Source organism: Lonchura striata, chromosome 4, assembly GCF_050655825.1.
Source record: "Lonchura striata isolate lonStrDom1 chromosome 4, ASM5065582v1, whole genome shotgun sequence".
NCBI classification, from domain to species: Eukaryota; Metazoa; Chordata; class Aves; order Passeriformes; family Estrildidae; genus Lonchura; species Lonchura striata.
Window position 1 is genome coordinate 59,535,235 of NC_140706.1, and position 27,948 is coordinate 59,563,182.

The window sequence follows — 27,948 nt, forward strand, 5'->3', positions numbered from 1 at the left end:
AGGACAAAGGGGAATGGCTTTAAACTGAAAGAGAGCAAGTTTAGGTTAGATATTAGGAATGACGGATGGATAAAAGATTAATAAAAAAAATGGATGTCCCATCCCTGGCAAGGTGCAAGTCCAGGTTAAGTGGGGCTCTGAGCAACTTGGTCAAATCAATGACATCCCTGCCCAGGGATATTGGAACTGGATGATCTTTACAGCTGCTCCCAACTCAAACCATTCTATGATTGTATGATAATATTTCTGACTAGCTCTTTTCCCAGCCTAAATCTTATGGTAGTGTAGTAGCCTTCCAGTGTGCTTTCTTTGCTGTTTTATGTCAGAAGATAAAAGACATCCTGCAGTTTGATATGTGCAGAAGAAATGTTATCTGCTCAATTTTTAAACTTGAGGGCATCAGGAGTCATCACTAACTCTGCTTGGTTCTATAGGCAAAAACTGCAGTAGTTCCTCTGTGGAGTGGTTGTTTTTAGAAGAGGGATTTGTGGCAGTCTAGAAGTGGGCACAACATACTGCTGGTCCTTGGGCTTCTGAGGGACTCCAAGAGTTGCAATGCTTGTTCATTCGAGCAGTTGCTGTGTTCAATAGCCGTGGAGGAGATGTGTTGTAATTTTATAATTTTTAAAAATCCCTCTCCCAGGCTGAAACATGATTGAATTTTAAAAAGATGTGTACAGTTTTTTAGGGTGATGAGCATTTATGCCTTTGTACAGCAGCTGACGTAAACAAAAGAGCAGATCCACACTGCTATTACCAGCTTCCCCTGTACTGCAGATGTCTGAGCTGCTGCTGGTGAGGGCTGGAGGAGGCTGCTCAGCTTCCCTTTGCAGGCTGCTCTATCCCCTGATTCTCCAGGAGATACCGTGGCTGTGGCTGCAGATTAGGTTTTTCTCTCCCTCCCCCTGCGAGACCTCTGTGTGCTTTGACGTCATGTGTGCTCCTTTCAGTTGCCATAGCAGCCCCATTCCCCAAGCTCTCTGCCTGTCTCCTCTGGTAGGTTCCACAATGGTACAGCCAGCATCACGCTGCACAATGGTTTCCAGGCAGTGAAAGAGCGTGATTCAGCAAGCCACTCTTCCCCCCCTCCCCTTTTATTTCATTATTATCAGACATTTTGCCTCCCCTTTTTCTGTTCTCTTCTACCCTCTCCCCCAGGCTTTTATTCAGTTCTTTAAAGGAAAACGGTGATTTACCTTGGAACCAACTGCCCATCTTTTTTTTTTTTTTTTCCTTTCCTGTCTCTATCTCTTCCCCCCCCCCCCCCCCCCCCCCATTTATTATAAATAGCCTGTTTTTTCCCCCTCGGCACTGTTTGGAATGTGATTTTAAAATACCACCTAAAGTCGCAGTTTGGGGAAAAGGTTTCTGGACGAGGAGAATAGCTCGCAAGCAAGGAATGGTAGGTGGTTGATGCTAATATTCTTTGACTAACTGCTTTCACAGGGTGGGGTGATGAATATTGATTGCTGCTTGAGGGAAAAAAAATATTAAAGCGAGGGAGAGAAAGAGAAAGGTTAATGAAGTAAACTGCTAAGCGAAGCAAGAAGGCTGCACCTGTCCATTTTGTGGCCGGAGAAGCATCATGTTCCTGAGTCCGGGTGTGTATGAGCCGGAATGTTGGGGCGCTGTGGGTGACCGGCGGCTGTGAGAGCAGGGCAGGGGCGCTGCGTGGATGGGAGTGTGGTGGTGCTTTAGCAGCTGGCTCGTGTAAACACTGGGGTTTTACCCAGCCTCATCACCTCTAACGCTGCCTGCCGGCTTTGGGGGGAAGGAGGTGTCTTGGCTTGCAGCTCAGGAGAAAAATGAGGGTGTTGTGAGGGTTATAGGGTCCATACACAGCGGTATAAAATTTGAATGTGGAAAAATAAAAAGGACAATGAGCTGGAAGATGCAGAGGACGGAAGTCTTGGCCTTTTGCAGAGTGATTGAAAGCCAAAAAAAAAGAGTGTGTATGTGGAAGTGTTTGACAGATCTTGTTGGATGTGGGGGAGGGGGTTGTTTTTAAGAAAGTAGCCTTTAATCATCACTCTTCCACATTACTTGGATTCAAGTGAACAACTCAGCCCACTGGATTTAACAGAACCACGAGATCTTTCAGGAGAAGTGTTTACAGCAAGCTATGGGCCAGCTGTTTTGCAAAAGAGAATTAACAATCTGTAGATGCTGCAGTGAAATCAATGTTGCTTTGCAGGGAAATCCTCCGGCACAAAAAGCTACTGCTACAGGAAGGAATGTTGGTTTTGTTTTTTACAGCAGAGCGACATTATTAGAAATAATAGAAATTTGCCTTGGATAATTAAGTGTTACAGCATTGTTTGACAAGCAGGCTGTGCTCCCAGTGAACCATGATGGGCATGTTTCACACCATTCATGTGCTGGGGGATTGTCAGCTTGTTTACACTTGTTTACATGGGCTCCTTTTGCTGCATAGCTTCCTGATATCCTCAGTGCAACTTTCCCCTCCTCTGATATGTTCACTGTAAGTTTTGCCAGAGACTTCTACAGGGGCAAACTGACGCTATGTGAAAATACAAATTTTGAGGGAAATTATGGTGCTGAATAGAAATGTATTGAGAGGAAAATGCAAATAATTATATTGTAACTAATCAGAGGAGTCTGAAATCAGCTTGGTGGAGGACACAGAGGTTGCCCTGCAAGCCCAGCTTTAGCAAAAGAGAGGGGTTAGTGCAGAACAGTCTGGTGTAGGTACGGCACAGGGCTGTTTGTCTCTGCCCACGTGTAACCTGTCTTTGGTCCCCATGCCTTGGGGAAAATGGGGTGCACCAAACCCCACTATTTTAACCTTCTTTCAGTACAGTGCTATGTAATCACTGGTCAGGAACACTGGAGCAATATTTTCTTCTGTGGTCCTCTGGCTGTCTGCTCTCTTCCTGCTAGGAATGGTGGCATAGGAATACCCTTTCAGTTGGCTCAGCTAATGACTTTTTCTTACAGGGATGCAGATGTGAGCGACAAAGGTGATTTGACCTCAGCCATTAAACAATATTCTTTTTCCCTGACTCTCAATAAACTGCACTCTTGCTCATAGCTCTCTCTTGCTGTTTCAGAGTATGCATAATTTTTCAGGGTCCTGTTGTAATTATGGTTTTATTGAGGAATGTTAGGATTACAAGGATGTTCCTAAATAAGATAAGGACAGAAATCACTTACCATGAAAAATAAGTTTACTTCAGCTGCCTGTCTGCCCCCTTGAAAAATGTCCTTCTCATTGCTAAAAAGCTCCTTCAGTGCACACACAGATTTCTATGAGCAGATGACAGGGATGAGTGTTTTCTTGTAGGTTTGGGGTTTTTTTTTCCCTGCTGTCAGTGGCTGGCATGTTTGCAGCTGTTTCTTAGTGATTTAACAGTACTGGATCAATATACCTTCAAACAGTATTACAGTACCAGATCTGGCTTGGGAAAGCAAAGAGAGAGTTATCAAAATTTCACTGCCATGATATTGGAGAAGGTCATAAAGTTCACTTATAGTTTACAGTTCATTGCAAAATTCATCTAATTTAAGGGAAGGCTAAAGCAGGCCCAAAGGAGGGTGGTTTTAGCATTGCTTTTGCCAACGACATCATAATTTTCTTAACACTTGGAAGAGCGAAAATCTGCATTTAGAGAATGGCCTCCAGCTTTAAAATTGGCAATCTCTTAAACTGTTGTTCAGTAGATACTACCCAGTTCCTTGGACAATTCCAAATTACAGAAAATATCACTGGCTTGTTGATAAATTTTCAAATCCAAGTAAATTTTTGGATTTTTGTCCCAAGCATTCTATACCCATAGCCCCTCCTATTCCACTGATTACATTTTGAGCTTACAATAATAGCACTACTAGAAATTATGTCCTGAAAGCCTAGTGATTGCAGAATCACCACAGTTGCTGATTGTTATGTCATCAGGAGTACAGGAGAGAGTCTCCATTGGACTACAATACTGAATATGTATATATATAAATTCTGGCCTTCAGTGCTCATATTCTGCTTTTGATTCTTGCACACTAACCATTCCTTTGCTATGATTCTTGCATCCTTACTGTTTTGAAAGCTACTTGCGAGGAAAATGAACCCTCATAAAAGGACCACCAACGATTAAAGTCAAAATCAAAAGCAGTAGAGGGGATGGGATGGAATTTTCTGGTCCCCTCTCCACTGTTTATGAAAGTTACACAGCTGCTCTACTGTGTTTTAGCCTGATAGCTGTAGATTTGTTAGCAAGCTTTAGAATTAGACTTGGTTAGTTGTTAGAAGAGAAGGGCAGGAAATTAAAGTCCCAAAACTTTCCAGTCTTATTGGTTTTTTATACAGTGAGATTTTTGGCAGAAGTTTTGGTGTGTGAACTTAGCAATGGTGGTGGTATGTTCTCAGTTTCATTTCTACACGAAGGATGTGAATTCATGAGCTTTAGTGTACCCTGGCATCTTCCTGACTATGCCTGGAGCACAGGGCAATGTCTTTTTACAGCAAGAAAAAGGAAAAGCAACTGTTGTGTTTTTAGGCAGATTCTGGGGTTTTCTCCTGTCTAAGAAAAAGACAATGTGAGTGCAGCCCCTTACTCACATTACAACAGTGACATGGGGAATTTGGGCTGTTAGGACCCGATCTAACATGAATCTTTGGGTATGCTGGACTCTCTCAGGACTTTTGTGAGGTAATAATCACTAAAAGTTGGAGTCCAGAAGAGCCTTCCAGTCAAGTCAATAGCTGCTTCACCAGGATTCCACACTGAGAGGTCAATAATTCAGCAAATTAGGAGCTGTAATGTAGGGGTGGGATTTCAGGAGCCTGAGTTGGGCCCTGTTTTTTTTCAGTAGTAGTTTTCTCATGAGGATTTTTCATTTTCTGTTCTTAATACAAAGTTTTCGTTCTCTTCTGAGATACTTGACAGCATGTTGGGATACAGGGGTACAACAATGTTGCTCAAACCTCATACTTAACAGTAATCACTTAGTTTTGTTCAGTGGTTAGGTACCGGAACACCATGTTTGATTGTTCCTTCTCTTATTCACTGTCTTAATACCACAGCATTTGCTTTTTCCTAGAGTTCTTGAGGTTGTCTGTAAGTTTCTTGGCTGCATGTGCTTTTGCCAGTTGAAATTTTTTGTCACATGCTTTGTTATTTGTTTTTAAGAGGGTGCTAATTTGATAAGCACATTAATGCTTTAATTCAGCATTAATTCACCAGGCCTTTCCTGATGCCTATATGTATCCATACCACACACTTTTTAAAGCTGCTAATAATGCCACAAGTCAAATTTAATTTCCATCCCCAGATATTAGTGGCAGGTGACTGTGTCCATATCTCAACTTGTTATAGGTAAAGTTTCTGCTCTTCCTTATTCCAAAGAAAAAATTTGAAGATCTGGCCTGAGAAAGATAGATAGTATAGAAAAAAAAAAAGAAAAAAATTTTAGACCAGTTTTATGTTTTTTTTTTTTTTTTAGTGCCATCTGTTTCAATTTGAACAGTCTTGAACATGTGTTCTTGAGCACTAAGGTCTTGATTTTTTTCCTCTTTTTTTTTTTTTGCTGGTGGGGGAATAACTGTGACACACTTCTCCCATTTAAACAGCACTTCATTCTGCGTTATTTTCTGTCTCCTGCCTTTCTTCTTTGTGTAGAAGAAAGGAAACTTATGGTACACATACTGCCTGAATGCAATGCATTATGGTATTATCAGAGGAAAATCTAAAGTCTTTGTTATATAATGTGCAGATATTGATATTCCAGGTTAGTTTAGTTTTCTGAAATTTTCTGTGTCAATCAGACTTAAAAAATAAAACCCAAATATTTCTTTCTCTTCTTTTGTGCTTAGGGCTAGTATTAGAAACTTGTACCAACAGCAGGCCAGACTCAAATATCAGCTATGGCAACCCATGCATGAAGTTGATGCCTTTGAACTATTTCCTATAGATGAGACATAGCACATGCTGTGGTGAGTCAACAATGTATTATTTTATTAAATCATACTTCTTGGCAAAAAAAAAAAAAAAAAAAAAAAAGCCCAGAATATTCTTAGTGCCGAAGTGCATGCTGATTTTTTTTCCTTTTTTTCTTTTTTTTTTTTTTTTTTGAGGGGGGAGGCAGGGAAAATTAAAGTTACAACTTGTAGCAATTTTTAGTACACATTAACATAATGCTGTCATCTTATAATGATTTTCCAAGTGTATAATTTCTGCATTGCACAGTTATCAAATGGAGCACATTCAAATGTGGTTTCAGAGGAAGTGTCAATATAGCAAAATAATTTTAAAAAAGACCCTACTCATGCAGTAGTTCTGAGCACTATTTAAAATGGGAAAATCTGTTTCACTACTGCAAAATCCACAATTTTGGACTTATTTTTGTAACTAATGTTTTCCATCTCTTAGATTTGGTGTAGAGGGAGAGGAAAAGTTGTTTTGTTTCTCTTTGAGATGACTGAAGAAAATTTGGGGGAGTCATCACAGACTTTTTTGTCATATATCTCTTTATCCTTGGATAGGAAAATAGTGAGGACAGTGATGAAAATCAAAGTTTTTTTAAAAATACTTTGTAGCTTTAACTATCTTAAGTCTGTTAATAAACGTCAATGCATATTTCATACATACTAAGTAATTTTGGTTCTGATAATTTCTTCAGCATGGTTTTGGTGTACCTTTGGGGGATGAGGAATTGTTTTCAGATTCCTCATGTAATCTCAATAGAATTGTTGTCTAAAATTGCAGCTGCTACTCCAATAAGATGTATCTCCGAGTCACTGTAATGTTTTTGTAGGGAGATGGAAGTCTTGTAGATGTGGCATGTGGATAACTGTAAGGGTGATGCAATGAACACTCTGGTAGCTCTTTCATCCTTGATGAACCTGATGAAATAAATGTAAACAGGTGTCAGTTAAATCTATTTGGCTGCTTTGAAGTGAGATGAGTAGCAGAAAGCAGTGCCTACAGGAGTGCCACCGAGAGAATTTGTGCTCTGTTGGAATCTAGAGGGTTTCTCAAGGGGAGCAGACATACACTGGACAGTGATTTGTGTCATGAAGAGACAGTCTGGATGCTCATATCCTTGACTTGTGGACATCCAGTGGAAGCAGTGCATTTATGTAGAACTTAATAACCTCTCTTTTTTACTGCTATGGTATTTTTAATTTCTTATGGCTTTTAGGGCCCATTGTCCTAAGGTAATTCTGGTTAACAAGACAGCCTTCATCTTGGCTTAATGTCTGGGCTTTAGAAACTGTGACACTGAGCATTTTGCATATGAATGGGTCTGGGTGACTTTTGCATTTACAATGAAGCCTGAAACCATGTTTTTAAAAAAATAGTATTATTTTGCTTTAATTCTGTGTTTAGGAGTATACAGATAACCTGCTAGTTGTAGATAATAAGAATTTTAGATAAGCTGGCAACAGCGAGGTATATATGATTTCTGGTAGTTGATGGAGTGGTACAAATCAAGGATTTTGTTAACATGTCCATGATGAACAGTTGCTCAACAGATGTTGCATGAAATTTTTATGGTGTTTTGTACATGTTAATGCAATTAGCTGATAGTCATGGCAGCTCAGTTCCTCTCACCATTAACATTAAAATTGCTCTGTAAGTAGAAAAGTTGTTCTTAAGAAACTGGCTGATGATAATCCTCCACTTCTGGTGATTTTGCATTTAGTAGTATATGCAGTGCTAATTTTGGAACACAGTGGTACTGCTGTCTACAAGCAGTGTGACTTGATCATTTGTCCCCTGGGTCACCAAGATGTTTTTATCTTAATGTTGCAGCTATAGATATTTACTGTATGGTATTTCAAGCATTTACTAATGGCTCTGTTCAGGTTACTTTCCGAGTTCAGTGCACACCTAAGTCACTTCCCCCAGCTCTGTTCTTCCCAGTTTAGATTTTTGGGTGGGTAATCAGTGCAAATAGCAGTTTTTCAGAAACAGCATATGAAATGTGTCAAAATAATTCAGAGAAGTTGTAGGGAAAGAGCTGCTTGAGAAGTTTCCTCCCAGATGACACAGCATTAATAGGCAAAATTAGTTAAATAAGCTTAACAGAAATTAAGGACTGTAAAGTCTTGTTGTGAGGCTACAAAAAACATCTGTAGGTGTTTTCAGACATTTAATACAACCCTTTAGCATGGATTTAAAGCTTTGTCTGTATAGGAATTAGGCATGCATCTTCTGTAAATGTGTGTGTAGCAAATGCAATTTGAAATCTGGGCTTATGCTCTCTGTGCAGGCTCTGTCCAGTTAATATTGCTCATTAAGGCAGTTTGATCATATAGCTTTATTTTGCATTAAGCAATATCTGTTTGTGAAAGCACAAGCTTTGCAACTGTAGAAATTGTATGTGAAATCAGAAACCACATATAAAAATTAGCATATAATTAGTGAAGTTGAATTAACTGCCAAAATATTTTTTAAAAGGTCAGGAAAAAGAAGCATTTGGAGACCAGAAGTACCTATCAATATTCATCAAGAAAAGATCAAGCAAGGAAAAAATCTTGGGATGTTATGTTTACCAAAAAACTGATGTTAGTGCTGTGGGCAATGGGTGTTTTTTACAGTTGAGTTAAGAAGTTTATAATAACCACATGAGAGAAAGGCTTAGCTACAGTCTATGCAGAGAAACAAAGTATCTGGGATAAAGAATTTTTGGGTTTTTCTTAAGTGCTTGAAAAAAACATTTGAAGATCTATTTTGTAGTGTCTCTTCTTGGTATATTGCTACTACAGTCACATGGTTTTTGGAATACTGTGTTGGTTCCTCTTATGTTCATCACAGGTGTTTGCATGAGAAAAAATCAGAGGAACTCCAAGCACAGTTTTCTATGAGGAACTTTTGTTCTGATACTCTGCCTAATAGAAAAACCATGTTTATATTAAATTTTCTGCATATGATAAATATAAAAACTTACTACCTGTTACTGATGATGGCCATGTAACGTGCAACAAAATTCCCCTTGGAGGACAGTTGCCTGAACCTGTTTCCAAAAGCTATTTGTCATGTGATCAGCTACATGCAAACAAAGGTTTTCCAGAAGTGACCTCTAATATTCAACACTTCAGCTGCAAACCCTCTCTACTTTTCAAGGAGGTTGGATTTTTTCCAGAAAGTGCTGGGATCTTCACCTTGGATTTTGGACTTTGCAATAGAACCACTTGATCACCTTTTATTTCAATAAACCTTGTTGGAGTTGTCCATAAAGGGAATTTTCCCGCCTTTGCATTTTTGTGGTTGTTGTTTATTTTCTTTTTTTCCTTTATATGGATTTTCTTTTTTGTGTCCTCATATTGTCTGCAGAGTGTTTTCACTGTCCTTTAAACTCAGATAATGTTATGTGGGTTTACACTATTAGTTCTTATTCTGATTCGTATCCCTTCTCCTTCTTTCCTTGGTTTGTCTTTAGTTATTCCTACAGCCCCTAAGATTAGTATTTTAATTAAATCATATTGAAATATAGCATCATCAACTCATGCAGTATTTGTTTTTTTTAAATGCCCTGGGCTATCACATACATGTGAGAAACTAGAGCTTTCCTTTAACAAAATGTAGGCTTTTTAATTCTATTACTGAAAAAAGTTGAAGCTTGAATACGTGAAAGAGTGAGGCTTCAAAAATGCACGGCCTTCCCACCAAGATTATTCCTTAGTGGCATATTGGAATTTTGAGATCATGTAACATGTGTCATAGACATTTGGGACAGATAGTCTTAAAAACATTTGTTAAAACTTATTTGGAAAGTGAATATTTGCTGTCTTTCTAATGCTTGTAATGACACAGACATACCATATATCTATGTCTGTATTCCCCCAGTAATTGAACTGGCCCAGTAAAAGTCAAGCTATTTGCACATTTAAAAAGTGAAAATGAAATTTATCTAAAAAATTCAAGTGCCTGGTGTCTGTCTTTGAGGGATCTCTAGTTGTTTAATTTTGCTCTGGAATACTACTGGACCAAATGCTTTTATTCTGTCACATGTCAGTCTGAGCTTACTGAAAAGGGGTGAGCTTAATTTATGAGCTTAATGCTTTCCTGTGTTAGGCGTGACTTGTGAATATATCCCATGAAATATTTGTGTCTGCTGTATTTTTTGAGCTCCCGGTGGAAAAAATAGTCCTGAACCAACTGCCAGGCTAGTTCAGCATTTGGCAGGCTCCTCTTCCAACCTTATGGAGAAGATCCAGGACTATTGCTGTGGAATATGGGAGTAGAATGTCAGACAAATATCTTCTGAACCTTTGAGTAGTTTTCCAGCGTGATTCTTTTGAGCTGTACTAAAATAATTTTAATAGCCTACAGAAGAATAAATGGAAATGCCAAATCAATAGCGAAAAACATCCGGAATGGTGCCAGCAGAAAGGTGGAAAAGAGACCAAGACAGCAGTAAATTCAGCTCTGCTAATGGGCAAGGCATGCAAACCCGTATTATATAAAGTGGTGGGAAGTATTTTGTGACTGCAGGGCAAAAGGTTTTGCCTGCTTCCTCTTCAAGGCTTGTCAGTGTGGTGTGTCTCTGTGCCTATTACTTTGTGGCCTGTCCTTATCAAAAGTGCCTTTCCTTCTCACAGTTTGTCAACAGGAGCAGAAACCTGAATATACCATGTAGAACTGCCAGCTTTTCCTCTGCTGTAGTGCATGTTGGAAAGACTGGGGAGCACAGGCTGTGGGTGAAGGGTGCTGCTCTTGTAGGGAGGAGCACCCACAGTGCTGGCAGCATCAGCTACTGCATCCCTGCTCCCTGCACAAGGATCAAGGCTGCAGTGTGCCAGCTGCTGAACAGGCATTAGGTGAGCAGCTTTAAACTCTTGGGCAGTCGTTTCCCAGCTCTAAAAGGAAGTGAAAGAAGCCAAAGGTGTGTAGGGGGTTATCAGTGCAATGCAGCAAGTATGACATCAATGTCATATTCCTTCTCTCCTAACTATTGTTGTGGGGATGGAGAGTGGCAGACAGGTGAAAGCACAGAGGTAAAAATGCACAATGCAAGACTGTCCAGAAGAGTGAGGTTATCCAGAGGTCATTCCAACTCATCATGCATCCACAGCCTCACGTACAGCACTTGGTATCTTTCCTGCATTCGATGCAGACTGAAGGTTGGCAAGAAGAGAGGGAACACTGCAGTGCTTCCCAGTGCAGTACTTGTGCATTCTTAATGTGTTCAAATTCCTGGTAGAATTAATAGGAGTAATTCACCAGTGAGGAGTTTGAGGAGATGTAATTATTAAATAGGCATTCCTGAGCTGTTGGATGTTGAATAGCTCTAGATTAGTTTATAAAAATCAGAGTTCCTGAGACTTACAGTTTTTAATCACTTTAAAGAAGAGTAAGAATATAAGAACAGCCAGTAGTCTCACAGGAAAAATCAATCTAGAAAAGGCTCCTGTCCTCAGTGGCCATTAGCTAAATATTTGGAGAAGTAAGAAAGATAAGCAATCACCAATGGTTCTCTTGTTTTGTTCTCCTGCATTCTGGCAGTCTGATTTTTTTTTTAGGCATAGAAATTATTTCTTTATATATATATATATATATATATATATATATATATAATTATTTCTTTATATATATTTATAATTATTCTTAAAAATTCTCTTTACTAATTTACCATTTTCTGCCCAGTATGTGTTTTATGAGATATTTTCTAGATATTCAATATGATGATCAAGTCTGGTTGCATTGAAAATACTGAGATTTTATTTGTTTTAAAAAGGGATATTGCGTGTCCATATTACCCCTCTTATGGGAAAAAAAAATAATTCATGTGTGAACCCACTTTAAAAATGCAGGGGCTTTAAGAATACTATAAATGTATAAAGCACCCTGATAAGATGTTCTGTTCCTAACAGATATGAAATCATGGCTAAAGGTAATATTTATACAGCAGGCTGTGGAGTAATTTATTTTGTGTATAGCTTTGTGTTCACATGGTTACTATCCCAAGCTGGTTATCTAGGTCAGAGCAGCAGGCAGAGTAATACAATGGGTTGGGTTGAAGGGGCTTTGGAAGGCAGGGCCTTCTTTCTGGTGTTAACTGGGGTTACAGAGGCTTCCTGATTTGCTTCCTTACTGCCCTTGTTTAAAATCTAACCCCTGTTAGGTATCCAGCTAGTGGGGCTACTTTCCTTGGAGCAGGTGTCAGTGCTCTCCATTCTGGCCTGCCAACACTGCATGGAAGGAGCCATGAAAGGAAGCATTTTCGTGATTTATAGGCTGTTAGGATTGAAATAGAGCACACAAGAGAAGGCAGGGTGGAAATAATTACCCTGTGCTTCGTAGAGTGGATGTGATGGTTTTTCTTAGTCACACATCAGAACCAGGTAAAATAATAACCTAAAACGGTATTCAGATGTTCATGTCCCTGTATTCTCAATTCTCATTTGTATCTCTGAACATAAGTGATTATGTCTGTGTATCATAATTTTTAACTTCACTACTTCATGCCTGTGTCAAATCAGCATGAACATTATATACATGACTCATCACCAAAAATTCAAAGATAGTCTTTAAAAATTGACTCCAACTATTAAAACAGGAACTTGAAGGGCAAGTCAAAAAGAAAATTGCATTTTAATGCTGGTTTTCTTGAAACAAAAAATTCTCTCTGAGATGTTCCTGAAAACGATATGCATAGCTTAATTGTGAGTCATAATACTACTTAAATGCCTGCATTAATTTTATGTTAGATTTCAGTCATCAGTGCGTAAATAAATGTTTTTGTGGCATTATGAATGCTTGGTTTGCTGTTGTACTTAAAATTAATTTTTTTAATCTGCCAAGCTGTGTGAAGAGAATCTCATGGATGTCTTCCATGACACAACACTGTCAAAAAATATCCACTTGGTTGTACAAACAGCAATGATCTATAAACCCATTCATAAAATGTTTTGAAGGTGATATATAGAGTCCTCAATGTAACATACCACTAGTGCAATTCTCTGCTTTTCTTTTGAGAATTTGGAAAAAATAAAGACAAGGCTTGGTTTTGGCTTCTTTGGGCAGATGTGGCAATTGTTAGTTGAGGTTACATGTGTGACTGTACACAGAGCATGAAACTCAGACTGTCACATGTGAAGCAGTCAGAACTGAAGGATTCAAAAGCCTGCAGTGAAACTTTCAGGCTTTGAACTGGTTTATTTTGTTTTTGTGGGCTTGTAAGCCACCTTTGCATCTCATTGTTAAGGTTTACTCTGAAAATCCAAAAGACATAAAATCAAGCAGAACTAGAACTTGGTGGGGTCATGGAAAGAATGTGAAGGTAGATGCTACTTTAACAGGCCGAAGGCAATAGGAGCAGTTTTTAAAGCAACAAGTATTACACATAAAATTACTTCCTAGAGACCCTAAATCTAACTGTCTCCCTAGAGACCCTAAATCAAACTGTAGCCCCTTGTATGGTACAATTATTTTTATTGGGTCCTAAGTATAAAAGAGAGGACATTTAATACATTTAATACATTTAATGTATTCTAAGTCTTCTGTCAGGATTTGACTGCCAGCAACAACAAAATCCAATGTAATGGTGATTACTAAAATGAATTTGACCTCTGACCTCACACCTGGAAATATTGCAAAGAAACTTTGTACTGCTCAGTGGCCCAATTTTAATCATCTGCAAGCACACATCAGTTAAATTAGTGAGCCTACTCGTCTGTGGTGAGACTTCACCTGGAGTACTGCATCCAGCTCGGTACATGATGGACATGGGCCTGTCAGGGCAGGCCCAGAGAAAGGCCAAAAAGATGATCAGAAGGCTGGAGCACTTCTTCTCTGAGGAAAGGTGCTTCAGCCTGGAGAAAGAAAGCTCCAAGAGAAGAGCCTTCCAGTACTGAAAAAGGACTTCTAAGAAAGATGGGGATGCTTCATAGTAGGGGCTTTAGCAACAGGGCTATGGATAATGGTTTTCAGTTGAAGGAGGGTCGATTTAGAGCAGATAAAAGGAAGAAGTTTTGGGGATTGTTTGGTAATAAGGGTATGGAGATACTGAAACAGATTCTCTAGAGGTGATAGATGCCCTGTCTCTGCAAACATTCAGGATCACTCTGGATGGGGGTCTGAGCAACCTGATCTGATTGAAGATGTCCTTGCTCATTAGAGGGAATTGGATTAGGTGACCTTTCAAAGGTCCCTTCCAATCAAAAAGAAAGAAAATAAAAGTTTGGCTTAGTAGATAAACCAATAGCCCTGCAGTGGCCTGATGCTATTTCACAGTGGCCATGTTCATTGAGCAGCCTGACCTAGCCCTCCCTTCCCCAGTGATGCCTCATACAGACTTTGGGGTCATCAAGTCTCAGGTTTTTCCTACCCATCCTGCTGGGTTACAAAGCCCGATTGCTTTGATCTTGCCATGTGAGCTACTTCTGTCCCACCACCTACTCCATTTCTTGCTGCTCTAGATAAACAACTGCTTCTTTTTTACTTTGCAATTTAAGCCCAGTGTTAAAATACATGTCATTTTCACAACTAGCACAGTTCTCTGGGTGCTGGATCTTTCTGCAGAGGTCAGCAGAACTCTGGTTTGGATTTCATTCAGAACTTTTGGAGGGATGTAGAGAAGGAAGCTTGCTCTTTTTATTTCAGCCATTAGGATTGCCAGTATTTTGCTTTAGAACCTGCTTGTAATAAAAGCAGATTCCAGAATCAAGTTCTTATTTCTGTGCCTTACTGACAAAACCATTGTACCTCCTCTACATCCACCACCTGTTCCTTTTGAATGTCCAGTCTTCTTCAGATGCATTGCTTTGTAGTTGCACCTTTTGCAGTCCCTGCTTGTTAGAAACTGTCCTTGAAAAGGTTTAGTGGATGTTTCCCAAAATAGATACTCAAAGTAATACTGTATGGAATGCCCAGAAGAGCAACTGCATGACTTTGGGTTAGGTCTGCAGGCTTGTTTTGTTTCTAGTACAGCTCAGGGTGATAAGTAAATGTGATGTTAAAAACTTGAAAGAATGTTACATGATGTCTTGAAAACAATACCAAAAAATTCAACTTTGAAAGAAAAATTCAGCCTAAACATATTGAGCAAGTTCAGACAAGCAAGTTTGTACCTGGAAAAGCTTGGTTTGTGATGAGAGTGTTTAATAGCCATGCTGGAAAATAAATATATTTCCTTGTTTGGGATGCTCCTTTATTCAATCAGTAAATCCAGACCAGAAATCAGTGGCTGTTTGAGTGATTTCACTGGGCACTTTGTCTCTGGATGGGGAAGAGGGAGAACAGACAGCAAAAAAGCAGTGCACCTATGTTCTGCAGGATTTATCTTGCTGATTTTCTTCCCCCACACAAGGCACTTGCTTTTGACACTTCAAATTTATGTTATTTATTTCCAATCCTTATGTTCTAGTGCAGAGCTTTCACTTGGAGCTGAGAGTTATCTGAGGGAGAGTGCTATGTATGCCGTCTGTTTGTGAGAAGAATGTTTCTGTCCTCCAGAAATTCCGTGTTGGGGCAATGAGCTGCACTTTGGAAGGACTGTGTATCACTGCTCTGAAGGACAAACATATGTAAAGATAACTGGCTCAGCAGCCAGATAAGGGCAGAGCAGAGACAGATGCAGCTAAATAGAGGCAGAATGAGTTTTCAACAAAGGAGGACTTATGTTTAACTGTGTCATTATGTTGGATTTATATATGTTACATCATTGCACTTAATGAGCACATGAAGAGCTTTGTGATGTTGAATATACCTAAACCTATGGAGAGTTTTTTCATGTTTATTTCACATCCCTCTGATATTGTTTACAGTAAATTTAATGAATATATAACTAGCCATAAATCCTAAAATGTTAATCTATATTCAATGTGAATAGTATTAGAGTATGTCTTGGTACATTTCATGGTTCTACATTAATAAAACTTTCTGCTTTTTATTACCATGTAGGAAAATAAAACATGGTGTCAAGAGAGATTTAAGCCAATATTCCATCTCCAGTACTGTGTTATTCTGCAGATGGATAACATGAAATTCTTGCAGAGAATCACTTTGTTCCTATAGTAAAAAGAAATATATGGGCTCAAAGCTTCTGCTAGGCTGGTAAGTCATCAGAATGAATAAGATTTTCATTGTAGATTTGATATTATGAGTTTATGTAAAATACTGCTTTTTAGTAAGTGATGTATTCATTTTCATTCACTTAGGGTGAGGCCCAAAATACATCTGCCCCTTTATCAAAAAGAACAGATGCTGCCATTAAATTGCTCAAATTTGCCATCAGAAAATGGTATTGTACTTCTGTTTTGGCACTTAGTCTTTATACTCAGTTATTTTTTTCATGCTTAATATCAGTCTTTCAGTGATGGCTTCCATATAACATATATAATGATGACTGGGAGTGGAAACCTTCAATTCTGGGGTTTACTTCATTTTTTTTGTAAGATATAAAATGCTGTAAATTTATGGAATACAAAGCTATTTCCTTAGGATGCAGAACTTGGCTCCTTTGTGCATGTGGTATTTTGTGCTATTTTCAGTGCTATAGAATTTTATGGCTTAATTGTCTAGCAAAGTGCATCATCAGCATTGCATATTTGCATTGGTATGTCAGTCTTGTTTTTTTAAAATAAATAGAATATGTAGTAAATCATAAGTGGCTTTTCAGAATTAAAATTAAGTCAGTGAATGAATTTATTTGTCCTTGCATATGGTGTGTTTGTTAGCAGAGTACCATGCTTGCTGTTGAGATGTATTGTAACTGAAGGATTAAAAAACAAGGAGAAGAAAAAGGGAGGGTGGTGTGGGACAAAGACAAAAGACAGAAACTTTGACAAAGTTGTTCTTGGAGCCCAGGTTTTGGATGTACGTGACATCTTGCAATTTTTTTTTTTTTTTTGCAGGAGACTTTCACACAGTCAGTGAGGGTTTGTTAAACATTCGATAAGTCCAGTTGACAAGTGTGCTATGCTTGCAGAACCTGCAGCCTAGAAATATGGAGGACAATGCAAAGGGTGTTTGCATAAGAGGGCAAAAAAAAGCCTGCTGCTAAAATGACATTAAGCCTTTGTCATTGAAGTTGGTTGGTAGGACAAGCAAGCACCATGGGAAAAATCTGCTGAGGGAGCAAGCGCGATTAGTTACCAGCATTTGAATTATTCATCCAAATTAGGACTTCAATCTGTTAATAAAGTTAGGAGTAGGACAATATAAGCAAGTGTCAGACACTGGTGGTAGCTGCAGATCAGAAAAACTTTTGCCTTCAACTAAATTGTCTTGAAGATGGGAAGTTGTTTCAAGGACAGCATGGCTGCATGCAGAAGGGAAGACCCAGCAACCCAATAGAAAACCTTGTGGCTTTCTGAATTAATTGTGGCTGAAATATCATCAAGGGGAGGAGACAAGCCACAGGCACTGAGAGACCCAGGCACATGCTGGTTCTTAACTGTGAGATTTCCTGGTCACTTCAGTAGCAGCAGTCTGCTGTAGATCTGTGACATTGTTTATGTTCTCTGGTCCATCAGAAGCCTGTCAGTACTGTTGCAACTGTTCTTATTTTCCCTTTGTCTAGAAGGCATCAAATAGGCTGTTCTATCAAATAATTTTGGTGTATTTACTCTCCCAGTTCTCCATTTTCCCTCTCTCATTTTGTGCTTGGGGAGGGCTGTTGGGAGTGGCACATGAGGTGATGCTCCAGGAGTGCTTCAGTGGGGAGGGAATAGTGGTGGCACTCTTTCTTCCAGGTGAGGTCCAGCCACATGTGATGGCTACAGCTGACTGAAGTCTCTTAATTTTGCTGACAGTTTTCTTACTGACAGTTTTCAACTGCTGTTGAAATTCCAGAGAGCTGTTTCCTTTAAGACTTGTTTTTTAATCTTACAGAGTTTAATTTAGATTAAATTGTCCTGTTGGTGATCAGTGAAGAATTAACAGAACCTTCAGTTCTGCTCAAATCGTGTTTGTTGATACATACATTTAGTTTGGGTCAATACTGGTCAACATTGGACAATATTGAATGCCTCTCTTCATCTTAAGTCTTGGCTTTTATTGGATATTAATTTTGCACTTTTTTTTTTGTTGGAGATTTTATGTTGTCTTGTTTTGCTTTTTATTGTTGTTGCTTCACAAAGCACCTACCCACACACCCCTCCCCAGCATGAAGTATCTTTTTTTTTGTGACCATGGAAAACTACCATTGCATTCCCAGGCACAGCAATTCTCGGTGTGGAACAGTGGCATGGAACAGTACAGGCCCCCAGCTCTAGAAAAGCTTTTTTAAAGGTACTTTGTTTTAGCATCAAATACTTATCCTCTTTTTGAACACTTTATGAGCAGTGCCTTATCTAAACAGATTTTTTTGTTGTTGTTCATTTACCTCTTCTGATGAGCCTCTGAAGTACAAATTGGTGACAGGGTTGGAGGAAATGGAGTGAACTTATTTTCTTTCTGTTTATTGTCTGGAAATGATCCCAGAGTTCTGCCTTTATTTGTATACATTGTGTGTCAGAACTTAAGCTCATAGAACACATTTGCAGAAGATTTGGGAGTGATGAAGTGATATTTGTTTTGACAAATATGTTATGGCAGGTAAAAGCAAATTATTTTGCTCAATTCTTTCCATACAATAACTGTGTAATCCTCAGCGTTAGATACTTTTATAAGTCCCGAGTTGTCTTCTAAGCAAGCCACTTAAAGGATTTCATATTGTTGTTTGATTAAAGGAAGTACTGTGCTCTCTAGAATTTACAAATTTGTGAGAGAGTCTTATTGCAAATTTTACATTATCTTGGTAACTCGGTGACTTGATCTTCATAAAATCATAGTATGGTGTGAATTAGAAGGGACCTTAAAGATCATCCAGTTCCAAGCCTCCCTGCCATGGTCAGGGACACCTTGCATTAGATCAGGTTGCTCAGGGGCCCTATTCAGCCTGGGACTTCCAGGGATGGGGCATCCACAAATTCTGTGGGCAGCCTGTGCCAGTGCCTCACCCTCATAATAAAGAATTTGTTCCTGATATCTAATCTAAACCAAACTTCTTCAGTTTAAGGCAATTTCCCGTTGTTCTATCACTATGCACCCTTGTGAAAAGGTTGTATAGTCCAGCTCCAAAAGGCTCCAACTTTCTTGTAGTCCCTTTAGGTACAGAATGGCCCAGGGAGACTTCCCTTCTCTGGGCTGAAAATACCCAACTCTCTTCCTGCCTTCAAGGGAGAGGTAATTTAGCCTGTTTTCCAGGTTAGAGAATGTACCAGTGACAATCATATGTGTAGTTTATTTTAGTATTATAGCAAACAGAACGGATTTTTATGGAGGCTATTTTAATTTTTTTTACTTGGGCTTCTAGTGATGACAGATCACCTAATATGATACTAGGTATTGTTTCTTGATTGTTTCAATGCTAAATTTAATTTGCATGTTTCCTCTTCGTAGCTGTAATATGGAAAACAAATGTAGGATTTAGAGAAGAGGGGATTAGTGATAGCAAGATGCATATAAAATCATCTCACACTGTTTTAAGAACGAGCAATTGCTGGCTTGCAATTCAGAATTCATTTTTCTAATACGCTTATGTTAACAGTTTTATAATTAAGCTTCACTTAAAATTATAATAATAATTTCCTTTTCCATTCAAGCATAACAAAGCACTTAAACAAGCATTAATAAGCCTCATATCATCTTTGAAAAATAAGTGTTATTGCCCCTATTTTATAGTTGGGTAAACATAATTGAGGGTAAGTGATTTAGTCTGAAGTGACAAATCCTGCAAAGGGCACCTCCTGGATACCCTTAAAGCTCTGTGAACCTCAGTGTCAAAGAGCAGATACTAGGGTGGATCCTTGAGTATTGAGGCTTCGTAACAAAAAACAAGCTCAACAATGCTTAATGCAGATGGAAAACTGTGTAAATAACAGGCATTGTGGCAGAAAATGTGGCTCTGAGATTCTGGTGAAAAAGACAGGACTGTGGTACATCACCCTGGGCAAGGGTGGAGATCTCTGTGCTCTCTGCTGCTGTGGAGATGAGGAGCCAAGGAATACGTCCTGGAGTGGGTGACCACAATAGCAATCCATGAGCATCCTCTGAGCAAAGCATTGTGGCCAATCTGTTATTTCACAGCTCACTTGTTCAAACATGAAGACCCTGAATCTTGGCTGGGTTATTGGTCTTTGATCCATCCCTTGACAAAATGCCCAAGTTGGATGTAAAGGACCTTGTGTGTTACCTCAGTTCTTTGAAGTTTGTCCAGTAGCTTCCAAGCAAATGCTTTGTATGTAACCTCTTGATAATGTGTGCAAACAGAAAAAGAAAGCAGTCTAAGGTCAGTTGCATGTTCACATAGGGAAAGCTTTCCTTTCTTTTGGGAAGTTGATTGATAGGAGATTGTCAAGATGCATTTAATGAATAAAAGAAAACCTAATAGAGTAAAATTAGACTGAATTAAAGCTGACTTTGCTGCTACTTCCAGAAATATATCCTCACCTGCACCACAGCAGGAAATGCAGACTAATTACAGATCCTTCAATGCAAGGTATACCACAGCAGGCTAGGAATATAAAACCTTCCTTCCTTCAGAAGGAAAAAAAAAAAAAAAAAAAGAAGCAAACCATCATAAATAATGATGAAGCCACCTGAAAATTAAAAGCCCACCTTTTGGGGAGATGGAGAATTTCACTGTAGCTAAAGACTGCTGTTGGCTTCTTAAATTACACTCTAGTGTTGCTTACTGATATTTTTCAGAGATACCATCATTGTACCTATGTAGCATATGTAAAGTTCACAAATACAGAAGTTAATGCCATTTACATTGATCAACAGCTTACATCCGTTACTGTGGTTGTATATACAATGCATATATACATTATATTATGGCATATAGAAATCTGTCTATTGTAAATTCAACATTGCAAGTTTATAGGCAAAATGTTTTGATATGACTGAAAAATCTTTTCCTTTCTCTTTCCTGAGAGGTAATTGAGATATGAGAACATAAGGTGTTTCTGAACAAGTATTTAACCTTTGTGCATATTAGAAGTTCAAGTACTTACCATATCTAGTCTGTATTTGTTCTTAAATTAATTATTAAATAGAAGTTACATTCATGAATATTGATATTTACCCACAGATTAAAGGGGCTATGAGTCAGTTGGTATCTGACTACAACAGAAGGAGCAAAAATGTAAATAATTAAATAATTAAATTTAAATTTAAATTTGAGTGCTGTCTCTTGGTTCATTTTTATGAGTGAACAACAATGCTATTTTCTAACAGGAAAGAATAAAATTCTTTTTCTGCCTTGTTGGTGTTAGTAGTAGTCTGTCCCTAGGAGATCTTATAAGGAACCAATAAGCAATATAATCAGGATACTAGAGTCAAAATGGAAGAAAACAAAAATTTGGGATACTCCTCTGCATTAGCCTGAAGTTAGTTTTGTTTAACTTTGATTTGAGATGTAACAGCATGCATTGACTACTGAATTTTTGTTATGAAAAAATATTCAGCTGCATTCTGTCATTTATTTATTCTGCCATTTATTTATTGTTACTATCAACAGCATTTCTGGATGCAGTATTACCCACAGGACTGAAAAAGAGAGAGTTCTTTACTGGAAAAATAGAGAGTTCTTTACTTCATGTTATGCATAATTGTATGTATATTATAATTTTAAGCAACTGATGTATCCTAACACATCCAACTTTAAGCAGTTGAACGGTGCCTTAATCAGACTATCCAGGTACTTAAAATTAAGCACAGCAGTAAGAACATTACTGCATTATGTTTGAATGCAGAAAACAGAATTGCAACACAGCAGAAACAAAGTTTCCACAGGCAGAAGTCAGTTTTATCTCCAATGTAAGTCTTTGACAACCTCCCACATGCACAGTTGCATGTACATCATAGTTTTATTCAACTCCAGCAATATCAGGACATTTGTTGGCTAAAATTGATGGACTTTCTCACTGCCACTGCAGTTAGTCCAAGAGTGAAGTAAAAGACATGAGGTCTCATAATTAGGTACCAGATAGCTATAATCCCATCTCTGAGGATGTATAGCCAGCATCTGGGTCATGTGAAACACTCCCTCCCTCCAACCAGAAGCCTTCTAATGATTATTCATGATTAATTTTAAAGCAAGCTCAGCTATATATTAAGTGAATGTATTCTCATATTTAGAATCCCTCCCACTGAACAGCATTTCAAGCAGCTATTATTATAACAGTCCTGACAACTCCCTGATTAGTCCTCATCCATGTGTGTCATATATTATTAACACTTAACTAGTCAAAGCTCAATCTTTATTATTCTTTGAGCCTGTTTCTTCATGCAGAGCCTGAGTGGAGCTGTCACACGTGTCACTCTGTCAAGCAAGGATGCATGACCCATTCCCACTTGTTAACTTGTTTACTGACATGTCTTGTGTAAAATGCCTCTCTAAAGATGGTGGTGGCAGTTCTCACCGCTGGTTCACATGTCAGTGGTGGTGGCTGCTGTCCTTTGAGGATAAATAAGGGTGCTGTTGGTATGGCACACAGTGCAGTGTTAGCTGCTTCCCATGCACGCTGCCCTGATGCTCTGCTGCTGCTCAGTCTGCTGTGCCTGCAGTGCTGGACACCGTGTGGGCAGTCTTGGCCAGAGCAGGTGACTTGGCTCAAATACTCCCAGGAGTGTTTGTCCTGCTGTTCCTGGTTTCTGATCTGCTGTCATGTAGCAGTTGCTGCAGTCAGAAAGATAGGTTTCATCTGGCATATTCTGCAACTGGATCTTCTGGAATAATCTTTACAATTTTGGGTTTAGAAGTGACTTTGAATTCACTGGCTGGGTTCTGTCAGTTAAGAGTAGGGGTCTCATGCACTGGTCTTCTTTCATTACAAACTGAATTTTTCCTGGACTTACCTTAAAATTTTCTGCTTTGGCCTTTGCTGGCTCTCTCTGGCTTCAGTCTGCCTGAACTGATACTCTTATGCTGTCCTTAGCTATAATGTGCTGGCAACACCTTCAGTTTTTTTTTTTCTTTTTTTTTTTTTTTTTTTTTTTTTTTTTGTGTTCATTAGTGAAAATACTTTGTCGGCTTTTTAAATTTAATTCCCAGAAATAAGAAGGATGCAAAGCATTTTTCCCCCCTCCTTCAAAGTATACGCTTCAGACAGTTGATTCTCTGATCTGATTTGTCAGTATCTGTATGGATGACTAAGTATGATTTTAGCAATGTGGCTGCACTGAATGTCTGCTACAGGAACTGAGGAATGCTGTCTCTCTATAGCCTTGCTAAGAAAACTGAAGTAGAGGTGGATTCTATTCTTGCTATATCTCTCTTAAATTTGACCATGCTCATGCAGAGTGGGCTTCAGCTGTGAGTCCCTTCATTTACCAGCTCTGTCATTGCAAAGAACCTATTTCTGCACCCACATATGATGGTTGTCATTTAACAATTGATGTATTAATTGGGCTTTTTCAAGAACTCTTGTACTTCATCACATTTCTGGATATTCATCTCTCTTTCGGTGTTCTGTCTCTGTTTATAATAAGATTATAATGCATGCTAGCTGTAACTATATATTTATCCAGCTGACATTAAAATAGAAGTGGAGAATTGAAGAGTGGCCTTATTCTTGAAATGGAAGATTTCACTACCAACTGTTCTCTGATCTCCATATGTTAGAAAACTAAAATTCAGGTGGTTTTTAAGTACCGTTTTCAAATGCAGGGTAGTAGATGCACTTCAGCTGCACTACTAAAGTTGAAATGTGTGAGTATATTGCTTTCACACTGAACAAAGTGCAGATGTACTCCAGTCTTCCACTGAACTAGCAGGGTTCCTTTCCCAGTATGGCTCAGAAATGCAACCTAATACACACAAGGAGCCTTACTGACAACTTGCATTGCTCTGGTGCAACGTATCTGCAGTTTGGGTGTTTTCATTTAAAAAATTTTTCACTCTTCATCTGTGAGGTTTTGCACACAAAAAAAGCTTGATCACATCTGGCTTCAATAAACCATTTGCAGGTCTTGAATGACTAATTTTTGTCTGTTTGCTTGGGAGAAGAGGCATTTAATTTTCTGCATTTTTGTTAGTACTGCAAGTACTGATCATATTTTGTGTGGCTTTGTGCAATTGCAGAGTCCTTTCAATTTATGTGACCTGTTCTATGTTTACCTTCACTGGTCCAGTTCTTGCTTTCCTTACCTTGAAAATACTTTTGTGCAGGCTGGTTAGTACAAGAAGTCTCAGTTCTTTGAGGCTCTGCAGTTATATGTTGTTTTTTGCACCTTAAAGCAAGGTCTTTCAATGCCTCTAATTTTTTGTCTAGTTAGAATTTCTGGAACTGCTGGGACTTCCTTGCAGGACCTGGTGTATTGGTCTGTCAGTCTGCAGTTAGAAACACTTTCTTCCCTACATTTGAAGCTATTTTGTTCACCACCATCTATTTTGATCCTCTGTGCTAGTTTCATTCACTGTCTTTTGTTGCAAGTGGTAAAGAAACCCTCACTTCTGGCCAGCTCAAGAGGTTGTCAGTAGAAATTGAGGAATTATTTTGGCATCTCTCAGCTTGCTTTACACACACACACACAAATAAGTGAATCATCCCCATGGTGTCTTTGTTTAATGTAGCTGAAATAGAAAAAAGTGTGTGGAATGAGAGATGATTGGCAGGCAAATACCAGTACAAAGCAGATTAAAAAAATGTGTCTAAGCTTGTGGAGAAACGTTGATTCTAAAAACTAGTTTTAGACACAAAGGCCAATATGAAGAAAACTGACAAAAAATCCTGCAGCAGGAAGCTGAATATATCTTGGTGCAGCCTGTGCATTTGTAAATTCATAACAATAGCAGCTGCTGCACCAGATAGTCTCTCTGGCTCACTCCCTGTCCTTTCCTGTGAGAAGATAAGAGGAAGAAAATGGGAATTGCATTATGTTTCCTGTTCCTGTTAATTTCGGATCTGGAAAGGGCTTCTGCTTTACTCTGGTAATTGGGTTATATACTGCAGAAGACCAATATATTTTCATGATTAATAATTTGTTTTGGCAAATTATGTATTTCTGAAAAGTCCGTGGACGATGCTGCATTTTAGTCTTGGAACAACCATGGTTTGCTCATTTATAAGTATGCTTCTCTGCTCTTGCATAAATGTGCATAAATCACATTTCAAACATGAGATAATCATCAGCAGTCAGTAAAAAAAGATATTTCCATGGCAACAGCTGCTAAATTGAACAGTGCATCAGTACCTCCTCCCTAGTTTTGTCCAGAAGCCTTCCTGACTTACTCATGAGTAACCAAATAATCATACCTGTTAAAAAATAACAACCTCACCATTGCCCATGTCAAGAATTATCAGAGCACAGATTAGCAGTAATTCATTACTGCTGACAGTACTGGGCGTCACCCTTTTACATCTGCACTTCTGAAACTCTCCATGGGCCCTGTCAACTTATTATGGCCTTTCCCCAAGCCTAGTGTTGCTGTAATTGTATTTTGAGAGCTCTGGAAAAATCATCTGGCCCAGTTTAAAATCTGACCAGTCTTCCTGGTTTCTTCTTGAAAGAAAAGAAAAAATTGTGGAAGTGATGGCACTTCCTGTGGCTTTATGGTCTTTCTTGCTTTTCTTTATATGTCCAGGGAAATTGCTGTTGAAAGGAACGAGCTGAAGTTGTTCAGTAGACCCTTGGAGGTTATTGCTCCTAGATGTGCAGGTAACATCAGAGTGAGTATGAGGATTACAGGATGATGGACACTGGGCTGATGTTAGGGCTACTCCTTTGATACCATACTTGATGGGAAATTTTAAGAGGGACTGAGGCAGTTCAAGAGGGACCTTTATAGGAGCTCATTTGTGATGGAACATTAGAAAAGAAAATTGAGGTTTCCATGAACAGTCAACAGCATCTTTCTGCTATAATGTTCTCTAGGATTAATTACCGTTAGGCAGTTTCTAACCATGGGAAATATTTTACTTTTAAATCTACCTTATCACTACCGTGAACTGTTCTAAATTTCAAATCAAAGCTTTCTAAAGAAGAGATCAAAACAGGCAGGGAATTAACTGATACTTTTTCTTTCCATTTTTTGTCTTCAAGTATAAGCTACAGGGACATACTTTGACTGTGTCTGTATTGAATGAGGAAAATCTCTTTGCTAGTATCTAAAATGTTTCCTGTTTACAATGCTTTTCCTGAGTCTCAACCCTCTCAGTATCTTTTTATGTTGTTCTTGTTTTTGTTTTGTGAGGCATAAATTCACATGGCCTTGTTCCATCAGCACTGTGCTCCCTTTATGTGACCTGACTTATCTTGTGCTTTGTCTTTATCTTTGCCTGTTCTTACTTCATCCAAAACTGGAAACTTGAGGACTGAAGAGAGAATGGCAGAGGCGGACCACGCTTATTCCTGCAGCCTTGGGAATCTGGTGGGCAGCTGAAATCAGCACTGTTCTGTTCTCTGTCTCCTAGAGCTATCTTAGGCAAACGTGGAGATTATAGATGCTAAGGTGTTCAGGAACATTTGCTTTCCTTTTGGGGCAGTTGGAGATGTAGAAATGGACTCTCTAATGGGAGGCAACTGAGGAATAGATGAGTTGCTAAAGTACTTAGAAGAATGACAGATGTCATGTGTCATGGGTTTTAAAATCCTGTGTGCCTCTGACCAAAATGGGACTGTTATCAGGTTGTTTGGCGTATGGTAATTTCTGAAATGAATGCAGAATATTAGTGGGTCTTAATTGATTTTGCACCTGCATTTTTTTTCTTTTATCTGAGAAGTAAAATTAAATTTAGCCACTGTTGCTCTTTATTAAAAAAAATGGAATGAAAAATCACATCAGCCTTTAACTGTCCCTGCATCTCTAAACCAGCTAATTTTGTGTTTCCATCTGACTCTGTATGTGATCAATTGTGCTTCATCTGCTGTGTATGAAGAGAGTTTAATGAAGTTTACCCAGGCAGAATGAAAAGCTGTTAATATGGTCATTCTGAGTTCACGGGGTTGTGTGATTGTATTCTTACAGATTTCCTCACAAATCTGAGAAAGAACAGCTGTGTAAAGTCAGTTTTCCAAGGAGCACCATTTGCTTTTACACTGAGAGAGCTTGTCCATCTTTTCTGGCAGCTGTCTGTTCCACTGGAGTAAATTTTAAGAGGCTCTTTTTTATTATTAAACTTGGAGAATCAGAAACACCAATGATACCTTATTCAGTGCCATAATTAAACACAAAAAGTCTGATCTTGGAGTTTCTGGAAATAGTTTTGTGAAACTATTTCAGGTTTAGATGCACTAATTGACTTTGGGATGACTTGACTATTTGTTGGTTTTACCAATGTATGAAAACTTACTTTTTTTGTGCTCTTCTGGTTTTATTTCCCTGCTGAGGTTGTGCCTCAAATTGTGTGTGGAGTTCACAGACGTACTCAGCAATATTAGGAATATCAGGTAGAGTTATCTGTAATTTAAGTATCCAAATCCCTATTTCCAGGGTAACTTAGCATGGGACACATTACCAGGAAATCAGACAGACTAGAAAAGGGGTACACAGTATTGGGAGAAAAAGCAAAAAAAGGAAATTGTAAAAGGTGTAGTGAAAAAGACACAAAGAAAAAGAAAATAATGAGGTGCACAGGAAAAAAAATATACTTGAAAGAAGGAATGTATTGAATTGTGAGGCAGTAAGCAAGTTCAGGAGTGGAATTAAGAAGGACTGAAATTGGTGAAGAAAGATACCATCCCCTGTCTGAATTCTGTGGTTCCCCACAAAGCCTTTTTCTCCAAGCATTTTTTTCTCCAGACCTTTTTCTCCAAGCATTTCTGATGGATGATCCCCTTTGTCTCCTCTGTCTTCCTGTGGCATCTTCAGTCAGCCTCTGTTTGTGTTCCATGCACTGATTCCTCACTCTGGTGGTTTACAGTCCCTCCAGAGGAATGGCAGCTGTTGCCAGCAATTGAAGTGAGTCTGTGGTTGTTTTGTGTGAGCAGCAGGGCTGGTAATTTGGCTGGTAATTTTATGAGTTTTCTCCTTGTACCTCACAAGAATTAAACCTCTGCT

General features: G+C 38.7%; 1 protein-coding gene across 4 annotated transcripts in view; it reads left to right on the plus strand.

Annotated features, from left to right (window-relative positions):
- Window positions 1–1,261: 1,261 nt before the first annotated feature.
- MAPK10 (mitogen-activated protein kinase 10) overlaps window positions 1,262–27,948 on the plus strand; it is a 139,314-nt gene continuing 112,627 nt past the window's right edge. Inside the window, exons 1-2 of one of the 4 annotated variants that reach the window (XM_077783001.2) lie at window positions 1,262–1,402; window positions 5,825–5,944. Coding sequence is in view for 1 of the 4 variants with exons in the window: in XM_077783000.2 (XP_077639126.1) it covers window positions 1,400–1,402 (3 nt within the window). In the remaining 3 variants the exon portion in view is untranslated. Of the gene's footprint in view, window positions 1,403–1,476; window positions 1,602–5,824; window positions 5,945–27,948 lie in introns of those variants that run through there. The other 3 variants (XM_077783000.2, XM_021549357.3, XM_085578204.1) reach the window with 3 other exon arrangements.